The 17,437-nt window shown below is 45.9% G+C and overlaps 1 protein-coding gene across 1 annotated transcript; it reads right to left on the reverse strand.

The window, feature by feature from the left end:
• Positions 1-210: 210 nt before the first annotated feature.
• Positions 211-17,264, reverse strand: flz (transmembrane serine protease filzig). Its single transcript, XM_017146360.3, has 7 exons — positions 16,285-17,264; positions 2,640-6,563; positions 2,096-2,282; positions 1,853-2,037; positions 1,549-1,664; positions 1,365-1,484; positions 211-1,015 (listed from the first exon to the last, which is right to left on the reverse strand). The coding sequence occupies exons 1-7, from the start codon at positions 16,505-16,507 to the stop codon at positions 851-853; spliced, it is 4,920 nt and encodes a 1,639-aa protein (XP_017001849.3). The 5' UTR covers positions 16,508-17,264; the 3' UTR covers positions 211-850.
• Positions 17,265-17,437: the final 173 nt, after the last annotated feature.

Raw genomic sequence — 17,437 nt, forward strand, 5'->3', positions numbered from 1 at the left:
ATAAAATGTGCCAAGTTTAACGCTGAAATACTGACATAAAAGTTCCTTCTGCAGAACCCTTAAAAAAGTAAAAAAGTACTGCTGTGAAAATACTTACCCCTGGCTTTATTTTTTGGTAAACAGGAAAATTAAAGAATACTTTTAACAATTTAAAAATTAAGAAAACAAAGTCCCCTTAATCATTTCTACTAATATTTATTTCGATTTTTTTTCGATTTGTTCGTTTACTTAACAATTAACATAAAACGTAATTAGATAAAAAAATTAATAATATAAATCGATAAATTAGTAAATTCAATTGAACTAAAAACATTTGCTCTCGCTTTCATTTGAACATAACAACAATTTGCCTATGAAAATAACAATTTTTTTAGTTGAATCAAACGCACAAATCGCTTCCTTTCGTTTCGTTTCGTCACATAAATAAATAAATAGTCAAATAAATAGGCTTAGAACTAGAATAAATATGTCTTAAGCATACGGCTTGCAATTAGCGTAATTCTCATTCAGACTCTACAAGTGTTAGGCACGCGTACTCAAAAACGGAACCTGCAGCCTGCTTAAACAAAATATCGGAATCCTGGAAGTCCTGGGAGTCCCCAGCGTATTTCGTTTCAAGTTGCTGCAGCTGATTTTCAATTAAGCTAATGAAATGATGGTTGCATGGAGGAGGGTTTTGGGGGAAGGGGTCGAAAAATGCGACGTCGCCAAAAAGTTGAGCCAACTTTTATGACGCTTGAGTCCACGACTCTTAAAACTCTACGTTCTATTTACACTTGTTGCTCCTTCCCCAGCAGCTAACTGGCCATCTCGGGGACACGGAGACTTCGGAGGCTCTGGAGGCGCCACCTTATTTCACGCCCGTTATGCTGCGCAGCCACGGCTTGTAGAAGGTAGTGCGCATATAGACGCCGGGCAGATAGGGCGCCGCACACTTGATGCCGTGGGATACGGTTCCGGCCAATTCGTAGCGCCCATCGGGACGCTGCAGCACCAAGGGACCGCCACTGTCACCCTGCGGGAAAATGAGAACGATTAGAGTCGGGTATCCTTGGAAAAATTAACAGTCTGTCTACAATACTGCATTCTGTTTTTCATTATATTCATATCAAATTTTTATGATGGTAAAGAATAAATTTTGTGTGAGAGCTAATTATTTTTTATTGATTTTAGAACAAATTAAATCAGAGAACCTGAAAAAGTTTTTAGGAATAATTTCATAAATCAGAAAAAAGAACTCAAGAAAAAGGTGCACTTAATTAATGAAAAGTCAAGCCTAGTTAAAGAAATTTCCAGTACTTTTAGAAAATATTATTAATCTTTGAAAAACTACAAAGATGTTTCCTATTTATTATAGAACTTACCTCGCAGGAGTCCTTTTGGCCGTTGGCATAACCGGCGCATAGGAAGGAGGTGAGAATCTTCTTGTTGTGGCCAGCTGTGTGGAACATCTCCTGGCAAACGCTGTTCTCGATAATCGGCACCTAATTTAAATTAGCCTGGGGTTAGTGGTTTCTTCAAAGAACACTTTCGTGGCCAACTGCTTACCTGGACCTCCTGCAAAACGGAGGGCACTCCTCCGCCGTACTTGAGGCGTCCCCAGCCGGTCACGGTGGCCATGCGTCCAGTGAAGTCTGCCACATCATTGGGCATGCAAATGGGCACTAGAGAGGAATAGTAACAAGAAATACGCAAATTAGTATTAATAGTTACCTTTAATAAGGGGGTAGGAAATTACAACCTCTTTATAAGTTGTTGAAAACAATAGATAATAATAGACGATAATAACAAGGTCCCTGCTCGGGCGCCACTGGTATTTCGTTTAATTCATCTTCCTTAGATAAGGACTTACCTATATGGGTATCGAACTGCACGGGACTGTCCAACTCCAGCAGGGCCAGATCATTTTCGAACGTGGCCGGATCGTATTGCCGGTGGACGATGACTCGCTTCACATTCTTTGTCACAGAACGCTTGCTCTCCAGGTCGCCGGAGATGTCGAATTCGCCCATAACGGCTACTAAAGAGGCCAGGAAACTGAAGAGAAATCCCTGATTAGAGGCCGACGAAACTGTGATTACAGCCGTAGTCTTACCCGGGCTGACAATGGGCGGCCGTGATGACGTAGCGGCTGGTGATGAGGACGCCGCCGCACTTGTTCTTGGTGAACAGGCCCAGCCAGGTGGACTCTCGGACGAGAACCTGCCAGGGGAAGGCGCCGAAGGTGGAGCCCTTGCCGCCGACGATGCGGCCGGACTTGACATGGGGCCGCACACCGCACTCTGTTGATGGGGAGTGAAATGCGAGGTTAGGAGTGGGGAGTGTTCGAGAAGTCGAGTCTGAGAGTTTTGGGGGGAAGCATAGAACTGATGGGACAGGGAGTGGAGTGGAGGGGTGAGGTCACTAGAACTACGAGGGGGCTTCAGATAGTCTAGGTGGATTTCTGGTTCCGTCGCTTGTGCTTGCGACGCGCTATATTTTGGGATCAATTGGAAATGAGATGTGGGTTTAGGTTGAGGAAGCGTTGGGTTAAATGCGTGAGCGGTTAGGAACAGGCAGGTGAGAGAACAAGAAATAGAGAGAGAAAGACAGTTGTTTCGGGTCCATGCTAGTCCATGCTACATTCAGTCCACACTTACGTATCTTCCTTCCATTAGCTCCGCCATAGGAGCTCAGTGAGGGACCCTGGTCCACCTCGTTGTCGCTGGGGCTTGGGTTCACGTCCTCTTCGTCCTCCTCGTCCACGATCTCGTCGTCCGCCGGCCTGGCCGAGCTCACGGTGGTGGTCTTCACGGTGCTGCTGACCGGGCGGGTTGGCTTCTTGGTTGCCGGCTTCCGGGTGGTTGTGGTGGTCACCTTGGCCGTCACGGTGGTGCGTCGTGTCACGGGCTTCCGAGTGGTGCTGCTAACTGCGGAGGTCTTCTTGTTCGGGGCCTTGGTGGTTACCCGGTTGTTGGTCACTGGTTTCTTCGTGGTCACCTTCGGTCTGGCCGTGGTGGCTACTCTGACGGGTTTCCGCGTGGTTACCACCCTAACAGGCTTGGCTGCACCACCGCCTCCTGCCTGGTAGGTGGCCACGGTCTTGTTACTTCCCGGCTCTTCGATCATATCGGCCAGCGCCTCGAAGTTACCCTGCAGCGAGGCCACCAACTTGTGGACCAGCGTGTGCATCTTGTCCTTCAGCACCACATCCTCGACAAAGGCGGGTGTGGAGAGGTCCAGGTCGCTGGTCACTGCGCTGGAGGCAGCCGACATGTTGAGATTTGGGTTCCTAACCGGCGGGAAGTTGACAAAGTCATTGGGCGACGTGTAGGTCTCCTCCATCACATTCTGGCCAACCTTCTCGCCCGGCACCGAGAAGGCGGGATACGAGGGCGTGGGTCCGAAGTAGCCTGGGAAGGCGGGCTTGTCGTCGGAGGGCACGGCATAGATGGCCTCGGTGGTGGATTGCGTGAAGGCCACATGCACGGGACTGCTGCCAAAGTAGCCGGGATCCTCGAAGTCATTGGAACTCACTCCCTGAACTCCGGGTCTTCCGGTTGCACTGGAGGCCAGTTTGTTGCTATCGTCACTCAGAGAACTGTAGGTCACCAAATTAATGGTCGTGGGCTTGGGTGTGATGAGAACCGTGGGCCTGGGTGGCTTGGGTGTTCCATTGATCTGCACGAAACCGGGTTTCTTGTGACCGTAGACACCACTGCTGGTCGGTCGTTGAGCGTAGATGGGCGTGGAGGCGGTGGCCACCAGCGGCGGTTGGTAGTTGCCCGGCGTGGAGCCCACAATGTTCTCCGCCGTGCTCTGGATGAAGGCATCGAGCTTGTCGTCCGCCATAAACAGTGGCGGCACATTGTCGTAGTGATAGTCAACGGTGGCCGGAGGACGTGGCGTACTGGGTCCGGTCACATAGCTGGTGGCAATGGGCTTGGACGTGGCCGGCTTCCTGCCCGGCGAGCTGGCCACATGCTCCTCGTTGTAGTTGAGCGATGGCATCGGTGCCAGCTGATCGTAGCCGACGGATGGAGCAGAGGGCTGGTCGTACTGGCTGGTCGGGGCATCTGGCTTGTCGTAGTTGAGGGAGGGAGAGGGAGCCGGAGCAGCTGCCGCAGTGGTTTGCTCGTATCCTGTATTAGCTGGCTCCTTGTGATGATGACTAACCGTTGGCTTCTTGATCTGAATGTGCGTGATGGGCGACTCGTCGTAGGCAGTGGACACCGGTGCTGGTTTCCTGGTGCTCTGCTCGCTGATCTTTTCCTGGTTGTAGGCACTAGAACTTGGTTGTGGCTGTGGCTTCTTCTTGGTGCTCTCACCACTGATGGGTCTCTTCACGGCAGGTCGCTTGGTAGTCGGTTTAGGTCGCGGCCTTGGACTGGCGGTCACCAGAACGGGTCGCTCCGAGGAGGCAGCCTCCTGCACGGCGTCATACTGAGGAGCTGGAGCCGGAGGAGCAGCAGTGGGTAGTGCTACATAGCCGGAAGTGGTCTCCGATTGCTGATAGACATTCGAGGTGTCGTCGTACTGCTCCTGCACCTTGGTGGTGTGCGAGGAGACGGACACTTCGGCGGGAACACCGTTTCCGGACTGCGGGTTGTAGTGCTGCATGGTCACCATTCCGATGTAGGAGGCCACTGGGCGATTCTGCTTATTAGCATTCGTGGTGGGTCGCACATAAGTGGGCACTGGCTGCGGCTGCTCCGTTTGGACGGTGGAGAGCTTCTGGTAGGCGGATTCGGTGCTCGCCTCGTAGGAGTCACTGCTCACCTGGCCGTAACCAGCTGCCGTGGCCGCCAGATTCTCCTCCTCCTCCATGTAGGACATGTCCACCGGGTAGGCAATGCCCGTGGGCATCTTGATGAACTCGGAGGTTTGTGGAGAATCCGAGGCCACTGCATCGTTGTAGCCGTTGGCGGGCAGCGTATGATCCTCGAGCACGGCGGATACGTCTTCTCCGTAACCAGGACGCGCGGTGGGCATCTCAGCGGACTGACTGACAGCTGCCGAGGAGGCATCCTGCTCGTCGGAAACCTTGTCGTACGAGGACTCGTAGTTTACTGTGGTGGTGTAACCATAATCCTGGGACTGTGACTCCTGAACCTGAACCTTCTCCGCCTCGTTCTCCTGGTAGAAAGTGGGTGGCTGGGTGGCTGGCTCCGTGTGAACTTGTCCAGCACCGGGATATCCATACGAGGGAGTCTGCTGGCTCACCACATTGTAACTGGGACCATGGCTCGTGTTGTTCAGCTGCAGGATGATGGATTCGATGGAGTCCACATGGGTGGTAATCGAGGAAACGGTGGTCGTTGGTCGCTTGGCACTGGTGCTGGCTGAGATGTAGCTCTGCTCCGCAGGCTGTTGCGGTTGCTGCTGCTGCTTAGGTGGCTCCGCGTAAACCGGCTGTGGTCCATAGCCTGTGGAGAACTGCAGATCCTCGACGAGATCGGCATCTGCCCCGGGATGAGTGATATCGCTGTGCGTGAACTCTCCGCCATCCAGGATCAAGTGGTTGTGGTTGTGCTGGTGGTTGTTGTTGTTCGTCGACTGGGTACTTGGCTTGGGTTTCACCACTGGCTGAGGCTTCTGCTGGATGGGTCGCTTCATGCTCTCTGCCAATTGGGGAACGGGTTTCGGCTTGGCCTTCTGCGTGGGCTTTGGACTTGGCTTCTGCGTGGCCTTCTGGGTGGGCTTAGGCTTGGGCTTTTGGGTGGCCGCCGGCGTTGAGGAAACCTCCTCGAAGGAGTTGGACTCGGAGCTGGTCTGGTCCTGCAAACCGCTGGCTATCTTCGTGGGCACCTCGGTGGTGAAGGTGATGTGATGGTCATCGGCATGCTCCGGCGGCAAAGTGCTGAGCACCTGCATCACAAAGTCATCGTTTTGGGGCGGCGACGAGGGTGAGTTGATCGTTACGGAGTGCTTGTGCACATGGAAGTTCGGTGGTTGGATGGGTTGAGCCGGTTGCTTGGTGGTCTGATCGCTGGGCTCCTGTTCGAACTCCACACTGCCGGAGGAAGATTGGGTGGCCTCGGTGGAGGAACTGCTGCTGGAGTAACCGGGCTCATCTCTAACTGGAGCCTCCGGCTCTGGATGATCCTCCTGCAACTCCTGTTCACTGCCATAAGCTCCGCTGGGCGGACTGATGCTACTGCTGCTGCCCAACTGCTGGTACACCTTGTCCAGGTTCTGCTGATCGTAGATGCTCTGCGCTGGCTGCTGGGCCACCACCTGCTGCTCCTCGCTCAGGGATTGCTGCTGCTGGCCGTAGCTCTCGAAGGAGGACTGGGCTGCCGCCTGCTGGAGCTTCGTCTGCTGCTGGTGCTGCTGGAAGTAGGCGTTCTGGGCCTCGTTGATCAGCGTGCTGGCCAACTCGTGGGTGGGCGGGATCTGGCAGCAGGCGCCGAACAGGAAGCCGTCCATGCAGGCCCCCACCACCTCGCCGCCCCTCTGGGCGCACTCGTGGTTGAACATGCAGATGGTGGGTCCATTGGCCCGCGGATCCGAGCTGGGCAGCGTCTTGGTGGCCCGGCAGTGCTTCGGGGTGATGCGATAGCCGCCAAACAGTTTGCGACCACCTGTAAATTAATCAGGAAAAATATAGGATTATTACAAAAAGTTAATAGGAATATTAATTTAATATATAGGTATTAAAGATAGAAAGAAAGTCATTGAATATTCTTAATTACAAAGGAACCAAGCTACCTCTTTGAAACGCTTAGATTTTCCAATTCGCGTAGAGCAAAAACGATTATTCAAATAAGGCATAGATCCCTGCTTCCTGACCGGCAATTCTTTATTTATGCAAAAAGGTCATGGAACCAACTACCAAACTTTATACAAAATATTAGTAGTGCTGCGCATTTTAAGGCAAAATTAATTTCTCATTTCCAAGCAGCTAACATGACGTAAAATAAACATAGCGACCCTAGCTTTAGATTTAATATAAGTATAAATAAAATTTGTGAATTAGAGTTAAGACTGCGCATTAAATTATAAGTATTGCACTTGTAGCGTTAGGAAGAAGAACTAAATAAATAAATAATAACTGACACAATGAATTTTCCCCCATTTAAAGATTCGATTTCAATTCGCCCAGATTTTCAAGCAGATTTCGCTTGCCAATAATCAGAAAGTCAACTGTCAAATTCCCCGTGGCCAAACCAAAGCTTAATTAACATGTCATTCGGGCATCTCTTTTTCGGCTCAACTGTAGTTGATTGGATTATAACCGGCGGGGGTAGTGAAAATGTGGGAAATTCCTTAAATGAAAGTGACAACGCCGAACGAATACATCAATGCCACACAGATTTCATCCATATAATTGCTCTTTTGAGTGCTAATTGTGGCAAACAGCCTTGGGCACACACACATCAACATCAGTCGCCACACAAACACAAACTTTAAAGTATATAAACTCAATTAACAGCGGCCATATTTTCTCTGTTCTGTGGCCAGTCAACCCAGCAACCCACCGAAGCAGCCCAAACCCAGCGGAGACCACTCCAAAAACCACCAAGTGAAAGTGGCCCTGGCTGGCAGCCCAACTAACTTGGCCAACTCGCATAGCAGCCACTTGCCATGTCAAAGTTCATCTGCGGCCCAGGTGTGGGCAAATGCACTTCAGAGTTTTTCCACCTCATTTGCCAAATGACGACGGAAAACCACAGGTAGGCTGGGGAAAATGGAGAAAGGTTCGGTAGTGCTAACTTGGGGATTTTTAAAGTACGGATTACCAAATAAATGTGTGTAACTTTTTAAGCAAGTTATTACTATACTGGTAAGTAAGTAAGTCTTATTGAATACTAAGAAAATTAAATATTGAAAGCATTTAAATTCGTTATGGGTCTATTAAACTCAAAATAAATTTATATAACCGTAACATCAGTTTTAAAATATTGTTTGTCTAAACCAGCTCAGATTTTAAGCTTAAAGATAGCAAATATAAGACAACAACATTTGAAATTTGTAATAAAAATCCATTTTTAAATCAGCTGTTTCAAGCAAAACTCTTAGAAACATCCGAGTGCTGTTGATTAAGTACTGCATTAGAGGATGCTCTTAAAATTCTCGGAAAAACCAGCCACTCCTGACATTTAGAACGAAATTGATTTTTGGCAGCAATTAAACCCGCAGTGGGAAAGCGCCAACTTGTGACGGGTTTATGCTGACAAATTAACACCTCGCGGTCGGACGCTCCACTTGCGGACGGTGGCCCCAATCCGCAACGGGGACTGTGTCAATGTTTGGTCGTGAAATTGGAGCATAAGAGCCCAGTGCAAACACGGCCAGCGAACTAGATTCGGAGGCTTAGTGGCAATTAGTTCGCTGCTAATTAAATGAAAATCAGAAGGTAACGAAACCGAAATTGCAGGGAACAGGGAACCGGAGTCCGAAATGGAGGCAATCATGAGTCCAGTCGATGGAGAGTAGGTATGCCGGACACGTAGCGCCAGTGAAAGTAAAGCGAAGTACTGCGTCGGCTGCTGAGTCAGGTGTTTAAGGCCAGAGTCGTGGAAAAGTAGTGCAAAAGCCCCCATTAGAATAGCAGTCAAAATATCTTCGTACATACATAATTGAGTAAAAGTGATAGTGTTTCTCCATCCCCTTTTCTCTATTTTCGCTCGGCCCATTCATCTCTCAAAGCGATTTCGTTTTTTTTTTTTGCTGGCGTCTACTAATAAAATAACAATAATGTTTTTTGCAGCTTTATTATTTGCAGACATTTCGCATTTTTACGATTAGACACTTAAGTGCTCTCAAGTATTCTTCCGCAAATCGTTAAACACGGAGCGAAAGAGAGTCGCTTCGGCGAAGAGACGTGAGAAAAGGCCGGAGGCGGCGGGAGTTGCGCCAAAACAAAAGCTCTCGTTCCCGAAGAAGAAAGAGCCGATTAACAGAGCCGCCGTCGCTAACAGAGGCCCCAACGGCTAACAGAGCCCCCATACCAGAGCCATGCTACTTCAATCTCGAGTTGCGGAGTCAATGAATTAATTACCGACCGGGGGCTGACTTAATGATGTTCGGCAGGCAGCACGACCAACCAGCGATAATTATGCAGTTTAACATAATTTATTTGATCAAGCCGGGGCAAATTGAATGTTTGTACGTACAACCTACTACATGATTATGCCTTTTGAAAGTTACACTAAAAATATTTGTTGTATTAGCACGCCTACACTACCTACTAATATTAAAAATTATTAGAACTGATAAAGATAATTATTCAAAACATTTATAAGATCTTGAATAATAAAATCCAGAAAGATAAGATTTAATAATATAACTGATTTATAGCTATCATTAATTATTAAGCTTCCTCTGTAAAAGAAACATTATAACTAATCATGTTTAATATCCACATAGCAACACTTTTGTATCCCACGAATCAAATATGCTAGGAATTCTGTGGCACGCCCCGATCCCAAGATATTCACACACCTGCTATAACCAATATACAGATATGTGCGTTTCCTGGCAGATTACCGATTACGATCTGCCAATTCTCTGACCCTAATTGCTCGATCGAGAAATTCGAGTCAATGCGCTGCACCGTCATAATCTCAGGCGTCGCATGCAAAATAGGTTACAGCATCGCACCTGAGAGAAGAGGAACAGTCAAGGCAACAAGCAGCCGGCTAAGACTCACATGCACATATAGATGCTTATAAACGGCATTCGGCCACCTGAACGCCGAACGAAAGTGTGTCAAACGCCTGAATAATTTCGCGCCGCTTTTAAACATTTTTCGGTGTTTATTATAAAGAGGGGGAAAAAATCGGGGATAGGGAAAAGTACGAACAGAGGAAGCAGCTGCAAAATGAGATAACAAGTTTGTCTCTCCCGATTCCCGGCCAAAAGTCGGTGGCAATGCCATTAATCATCCAAGAAAATTGGCCCCATAGCCGAATTCTGTGGCATGCCCCGAACTTGGAACGAACTCGGGACACCGGCAGTGTGTCACTCGGCCCTTGGGGCAGTGGGTTCTTTATATGGCTATATATATATACCCATACATATTATGCCTTTTGGCCAACGGAACAGTTATCGGCTGTGCTGGTGCTGCCGTCCGTGCAGTGAAATTTATGCGCACAGCCATGGAATGGAAATTAATTAAATCATGAGTATGATGCTGGCCAAGAGGAGAAGAGAGCTGCTCTGCCCTGCTCCGCTCGGAGATTTCGTAGAACTTGTTTTCAGGCCCGATTCCGATTCCGACCGTTCGACGTGCCGGAGTCCGAAGAATGTAAACAAACGAGGCGCTTTAACGGTAAATGGAAAATTATTATCGATCAATTAGCTCAAGACTGCAAAAAGCTAAATAAGAAAAAAAATAAAATACAACTTTCTTGCCGCAACATGCAACTCGTGGATCCACGTGTATCGTGCCCACAGATCACAGTGGGTTCGGAGATCTTGGATCGTGGCCAGTTTTGCATTTAACGAATCTTGCTCTAATTGCGTTGTGAAAGTGTTAAATATTCTTGGACCACATTGGCACAAGATATTAACCGATCAGTGGTAATACCGGTCAAGTGAAATCGAACACTTTGATTAGCCAGAAAACCAAATAAAGTAATAAACTGGTTATCAAGTGGACTATGTTTTGTTATCAGGTTTCCAAGAGGTTTTAAAAATATTGTAAATGTTCTTCGAAAAAACCTAAAATGATCAGACCATATCAGAACCTCTTAGAGAGTTTTAAAGTATATTTCTTTTAGCAACAAAATAAACTGTTTGAAATAATGCAATTTCTTTAAAATAAAGAAATTTCTTTAAAATATTGATATTTAATTAAAATAATGATATTTCTTTAAAAGTTAAATAGTATGAAATATTCCAAACTTAAAAAGTATAAATCTAAAGTCATTTCCCCTGCTACAATTAATTAGAGAAACTCTTACGATCGACAGGAAAAAATTCCCAAGCGATTTATTGGCTGCAGAAAGGCCCCATCTAATGACCAACGGACGATGGCGGCGAAGAGGAAAAAATAACCAATGTCACTTTTCATGGAATTAGCATAAAAAATCTTTTCATTCATCCCAGGTTAATTTCACTTTTCCTAGACAAAAGCGAAGAAAAACTGTTTACATTTCATGAATCGCTTGATTTGGGCTACTAATTATGACTTTGGCTGGTGGAAGCGAGAGTGCCGATTGCAGTTTACTAAAAGTTAGTGCTATCTTTTTGTCTTTGTTTTGCTGTTTTTTTTTTCGTTACTTTTTATTAATTTTAATGGGCTTTACGTGCGGCTGTGCGTCGGTAGAAATATCTTTCTCAAGCGCTCTGTTCCGCAATGTCATCACGCAAGAAGATTTCCCGTTCCCGCTTTGCTTTGCGTGAGAGAAATGGAAAGTTTCGCTCAGAGTCTTGACCTTTCTCGGCTTAAACAGCATATTTGGTTATCCGATGCGGCTAAAGTCGCTGGGCTCGGGCATATCACGCATCCCCGCACTCCATATGGCTGCCGATCCGCAACCGAACATGGCATACCCATTAATCGCATTGTAATTGAATTGCTTAGGTATAAGTGTATCAGTGTTTCAGTGTATCAGCATAAACATAACCCGCTGCATGCTCTACTACGCTCTCTGCGAATTGGACTGTGGCGTGCGCTATATAACTAGGACCGGCTATAACCGATTTGCACGCGAACTCCCGAGCTTGGGATCCACCTTGAATTACATAAAATTGGATTTGAAAGTCGCGCTGATCTCTGCGCGTCTACAATTTCCATCGATTTGCTCCGATCTGCTCGAGTGTCGCTGTGGCGAATTGGGCACAGCATCTTGTGTCTTCCCATTCCCACTCCCATTCCCATTCCCAGTGGTCAGTGGCTGATAGCTGATGCCTGATGGCCACTTCATGGTCCGCCTCGGCGGTGTAAATTGTAACAGTGACCCAAATAAAATTGCGGCGACGGGCGACCGAAAAGACCGGTAAGCTAACAGTGAATGTGCCTGTGCCAGGCTGTCTGTCTCCACTCACAGCCACTGGGACTAGTGAGGTGGCCACAGGTGTAGGTACGAATTTTACGCATGCAATTCTAATGGAAACCGTAATTTCCACTGGCCAAACAAGAAAAATTCAAGACAACCTATATCAGAGATGAGCAAGTGACAAGTCTTAAAAAATTTGCAAAAATTGAATAAAATTTGAAAAAAGGTTTCAGTTAGAAAACTTAATATTCTAACGATTTGTCAAATAAAAATGTATAAAAAATTTTTATGGTCAATTTTAAAATCTTTAACAAAATTATTTCTGCTGAGTCTTTTTCAAGCTATAAAAATTAAGTATAAAAATATATATTACGAATTTCTAATTTATAAATCAATAAATTAATTTATGGTTAATTAGTAAAATACAAGTAACTGGTTATTAATTAATTTAATTAAACAAATCTGTAGTTCTTATGACTTGCGGTTTGATTAAGACCAAGCGGTCAAATGTGGTCAGTTTAGTAGCCACAAGACCATAAATACAAATTGCTCTATGCTTTATTTTAGTGAGTAATACATTTTCTTTTGCTGATGGCATAACCTAGGCATTCCTCACGGGGCCAGCTCGCTTTTCTGGCCGTAATAAGAAAGGTAATCACACGGTGTCAACCACGAGTCCAGCTCAACTTGACTCAGATGGAAACGGGTTCTAGTGACTCCACCAGCGTTTTGCAAGAGAAGAGACTCTTTTTCTGGGTGGTAACCTGGCTTTTATCATTTTGGCCACCGCTTAGAGGCGGTTCCATTTGCCACTGTTACATGTGTGCACGACTTTGTATTGTTTTCATTACCATTATTATTCTTCTGGTGGTCACTTTCTGCCAGGTCATGATGCTCTGGGCCCCTCTGATTGTTCGGCCAAACAATGGCGACCCGGCAAACATTCAATTTGGTGAAAATTGTGCACAATGGAAAATTTATTGAACACTTTCCGGGTGACAAAGGGTTCGCGGCGCAGATAAATCAAAATGGAAACGTTTTGCAGACCAATTTGTTGAAAATTCATATCAAATGCGATGAGCTGTTGTCACAGAGCGGTGTGAATGAGCAGTGAAAGTTGCCTGGCCGCAATAAATGACATCATTTTTGGCCATAACCCCGATTCTCCGATTCCGATCCCCATCGATATTTACCAGCAATGAGCCTACAATGTCTGCGGAAACGGCCGCAGAATTTCGAAGCGTTTTTATGGATGCACAAAGATCGGGGCAAACTTTAATGCGTTTGGTTGATTTCGATGCGAAAACCCAGGCACCGAAGAATGTGTGCTGTCATGCAGCGGAAGCCAGCGCAGAGCGGAGAATTTCACTTTCACCGCCAAACATGTCAAAACAAATTCGAAGTTTGCTTTGCCGTGTATTTCCTGTTAGACGGGCGCATCTTTCGGTTCGAGCCAGCGTTGACAGCCCGATAATTTGTAACTGCTCGGCATCGATACCCCATACCTTGTGCTCTATGCTCCATGCAGTAGCACTTGAAACAATGCCGATGAGCTTGAAAGATAAGCCAGCAGACTACAAATGTGTGTGAGTACCGCGGCAGTCATTTCAATTGAGTGGCTACTGTTTCGACTCCATTCACATGTTCAGTTACAGTGGAACATCTGTAACTCAAACCGTTTTTTTTGTAACAAAAGCAAATAATTATTTAATAATGATCAATAAATTAAATTGATTTTATCTAACCCATTTAAAATTTTTTTATTTTTTTTTTATTTTTTTTATTTATTTTTATATTTATTTATTTTTTTATTTATTACATTAAAGTTTGCAAGTATCTTCCAACATAAACATAGTACCCGAATCACTTCGAGTGGGATGGGGCATGATACATATTTTTTTTAAAGAAAAGCTAATAACCACTCTTTTAAATGTTTGACATCATAACAGAACCTCTCTCATTCTAATTCTATACACTTTAGAATTTTTTTAAAGTTTATTTCTCATTTAAGATTTAATTATAAATCCAATAAATGTTTGAAACCAAGTATTAGTTCCAAGTCTCAAATTGATGTTACTGATGTTCTACTGTAGTTTCACTCGGCTGCTCGGTGGTAGGAAGTGCAATCCATACGCGGCCGAGGTGAAATGCTCTCCCGGCACTCGATGTTCATGATCTGTCACAGTTTTAATGCGATTGCGTTAAGTTTATGAAGTGTAAAATGGCTGTGGGAAAATCGTTTGGGCCCTCTAGCCCTGCGGCCCAGAAGAAAGTCAAATGTCGCTTTCACATTAATTGCATGTGGCTGGTGGGGGGAAAGGGGTCCGAAAACGAGACAAATATGTGGAATTATGGAATCCGTAATTTGCATAAACTGAGAACTGAATCTTGGCCCGATTGTGTGTGCGTATAACGGTTGCGACAATTAGCCAAACGAGCAGAAAAGAGTTATGAATTGATTTTTAAGTAGCCAAGCAGTAAGCAGTCGCTGAGATGCCGAGATCTATGTGGAGCAACAATTGACCAAGTCGATGATCGGGCAGCGGTAAAAACGTGATCTTGAAATTACATCGCTGACGAACATCGAACATTGAGCGCTGTCTATCTGCTATCTGCTTCTCCGAGTCAGCTTCCTTCCCGCAGGCCGAGTCTCAAATTACCGCAAAGTCAACTGCAGTCTGCAGGCAACAGCAGTCGACAAGTGCAGCGGCCATGGCCAAACCATGGCTAAAACCACGACTGACAGCGTCAAGAAAGCCGCAAACTGGCACACGCTGCCATCAGAATCGCTGTGGTTTGCTGTGTGGTGTTGCTGCTGGCCAAGACATTTTCATTTCGCACGCGTTTTTCCTGAACTGAACTGAACTGCTTTCCTGGCTTGCTTTCTGTTCAAACAACGCTTGAATAGAAATTGAAAATTGTTTTACGTGTTTCGTACTAATGATCAGGTGTGTATGTGTCCGATGATTGGCATTTGCTGACTTCCACCTGACTTCCACTGACGCAGCACAGTTCTGCGACTGCTGGCGAGCGGAAGTATTGATTTTCTCTTCTTGTTTCCCCGAACCTTTGGGAAATGGTTAGGCGGGCAAAAGAACAAAGGGAATCGTTGGGAAAAAGAGCTCAAAGAAAAGCCATTGCATCCCAAGAAGTCATAATAATTGTGGGACTTTTGATAGCTCAACTGAAGGTTTGCGAAATAAGTAAATGAGTAAACAGTTCTTTAACTTTTTTTCTGTAATTTATTTAAATTTAATTAAAATTCATCCATACACTTTTTACATTGGAATTTCAAGGGTACAACAGACTTCGAACACTCCTCTTATTATTATAGAAAAGCTGTTTACAAGAGTGTTTATCAAAGGACTTGCAAGGGCTGCAGGTGGATTTTGCAGCGTAAGCTGCACAAATAAAAGATCCACCTTATAAGAGCTCTGAGCTCTGATGTGCTACACAATGATTTTTCTTGGGGCCATAATATCTTAACAACATACTTATGACTGTTTTCACCAATTTAATGATGCTAAAGAAATGAAAATGGTGTGTGAAATCTCTCATGTGAAAGAAGTTTGATTCTTTTTTTGGTGCTAGATTATTTGTTTTCCCCCAAAATTTGATTGTGTCTGGCTTTTTATTGAGTTTGCACCTCCAGTCTTTTGTTCGCCGGCACTTGGGCTCAATCTGAATTGAATGGGCTCAGGTTGGTGCCGATTCGAACTAATAACCAGGTAGTCTAGAAATTTGTTTCACTTTTTAAATCAGCCAAATGACCTCGACAATTAACGGCAATGGGATGCTGCGGGCCGAAAGCCGAAGCAAACCACTCGTAAAATCGTTAAATCGCTGTAAAAACTGTCACAAGGAAAGTCGACGTCTGTGTCTAACATCTCGAGCATCGAGCATCTCGAGGTCTTTTGTGGCTGCTTTGTGGCCGTAATGTAGCATAAAACGAACCAAATAATTGCCAAGTGCGTGGAGTGTGGAAAGTCACTCGAAGAGAGCACCAGCCACAGTCGCAGTTTTCTGTGCCAAAGTTTTTCTGATTCATTTATTGACACAAAGGCATACATATGTGTGTAGCTTATTTTATTTTTTTGCCATGAGCATTGTCAACTTGGCCAGGCCAAGACATTGAGTGAAAGCCCCCGGTGTGGAGGGGAAGGGGATGTGTATGGGGATGGCTAAGTGAGGCAGCAAAAGCCACTGACACGATTCGATTTGCAGCGACATGAGCTTGCAATTTGGCAAATTGATTTTCTTTGCCATAATTCTACATTTTATTGTGTGTGCCTAAACTTTCTTCTCTCCGTGCTTCTGCCTTTCATCGATTCAATGGGCTAAATGGTCTGTCACTTACCGCCATTCGTTTCAATTGATCTAAATCCACTTGTTGTCGGCACAAATGATGCGACTATTATTATTAAACTTGTTAAAGCGATGGAAAGTAGTTGTGGTTTTGTTGTTCTCGTCGCTGTCGTTGTCGTTGCTGTTCTCGTTGTTGCTGTTGCCATTGCTATTGCTGTTGTTGGTGTGCAGCGGGACAACGTTGCCGTTGAGGCCGGCGTAACCCACTTAAACATGTTTGCTGCTGGCCACTGGACACTTGCGGGGAGTTCTTGGCCTAGACCGTCTGGCAGCGTTATGTTTTTGAAGCCTCGTTTAATGTTTCGAAATCGCCACCAAAAATCGGGCAATTCGTTAACGAAGCGCGCGCTCTAAACGAAAGACTTAGGCGACGAACGCGAAGTAAGTTGTAACTGTAGTTCCGACTCTGATTCTGATTCTGATTGCGATTTCGATACCGATTTCAATTACAATTCAATTCGACTTAATTGCGACGACCGCACTTTCTTTGGTTAGCTGCGAATTTACCGTTGCTCGCACCAAAACACTAACACACTGCACCACATATAGTATCTGGGCATCGGGTATCTCTATATCTTATATCTTATATCTTGAAGCTTATGGCTCAAATCAGCGACCAAGCGTCCGGTCGACTGAACGCTCCGCGTGTGTCTGACTGTCTGATTGCGACTTGGCCCGAACGGCGGCCAAGATAACGGACCTTCGCCACTTTTGTGTGGAAAACTTTCACTTTAACGCGGGAGAGCGCGTTCGCGAGAGGAGAGAGCCGCGAGCGGTACGTGAGAGTATTTCTATTAGGCGTCGCTTAAATGGTAAACATTTCTAATTCGGCGTCTGCTCGGCTTCTTCTTCAGCCGCTGTGCTGCTGCTGAGCTGTTGCTTTTGCCACCGATCTGCGATTCCTGTTTTCGCCGCCTGCTTTCTTTCTCCCAGTCGCCTCTCTTTCGTTACTCTTGCCGTCCGTACGCGTGCGCACCTCAAATCCAACTGAATCGCTATACAGCGCGGCCTTGCAGTTAAGAGCGTTGCGATCCCGGTGCCGCTTAACAGTGCCGCCCGCTGTTACCGGGATGGGATGGCTTTCGCCTGCAGCGATCCAGGTGACCAGATCAATTGGCCAAGTCTATTGATTAATCCCATTTGAA

The sequence above is a fragment of the Drosophila takahashii genome, chromosome 2R, assembly GCF_030179915.1.
Source record: "Drosophila takahashii strain IR98-3 E-12201 chromosome 2R, DtakHiC1v2, whole genome shotgun sequence".
NCBI classification, from domain to species: domain Eukaryota; kingdom Metazoa; phylum Arthropoda; class Insecta; order Diptera; family Drosophilidae; genus Drosophila; species Drosophila takahashii.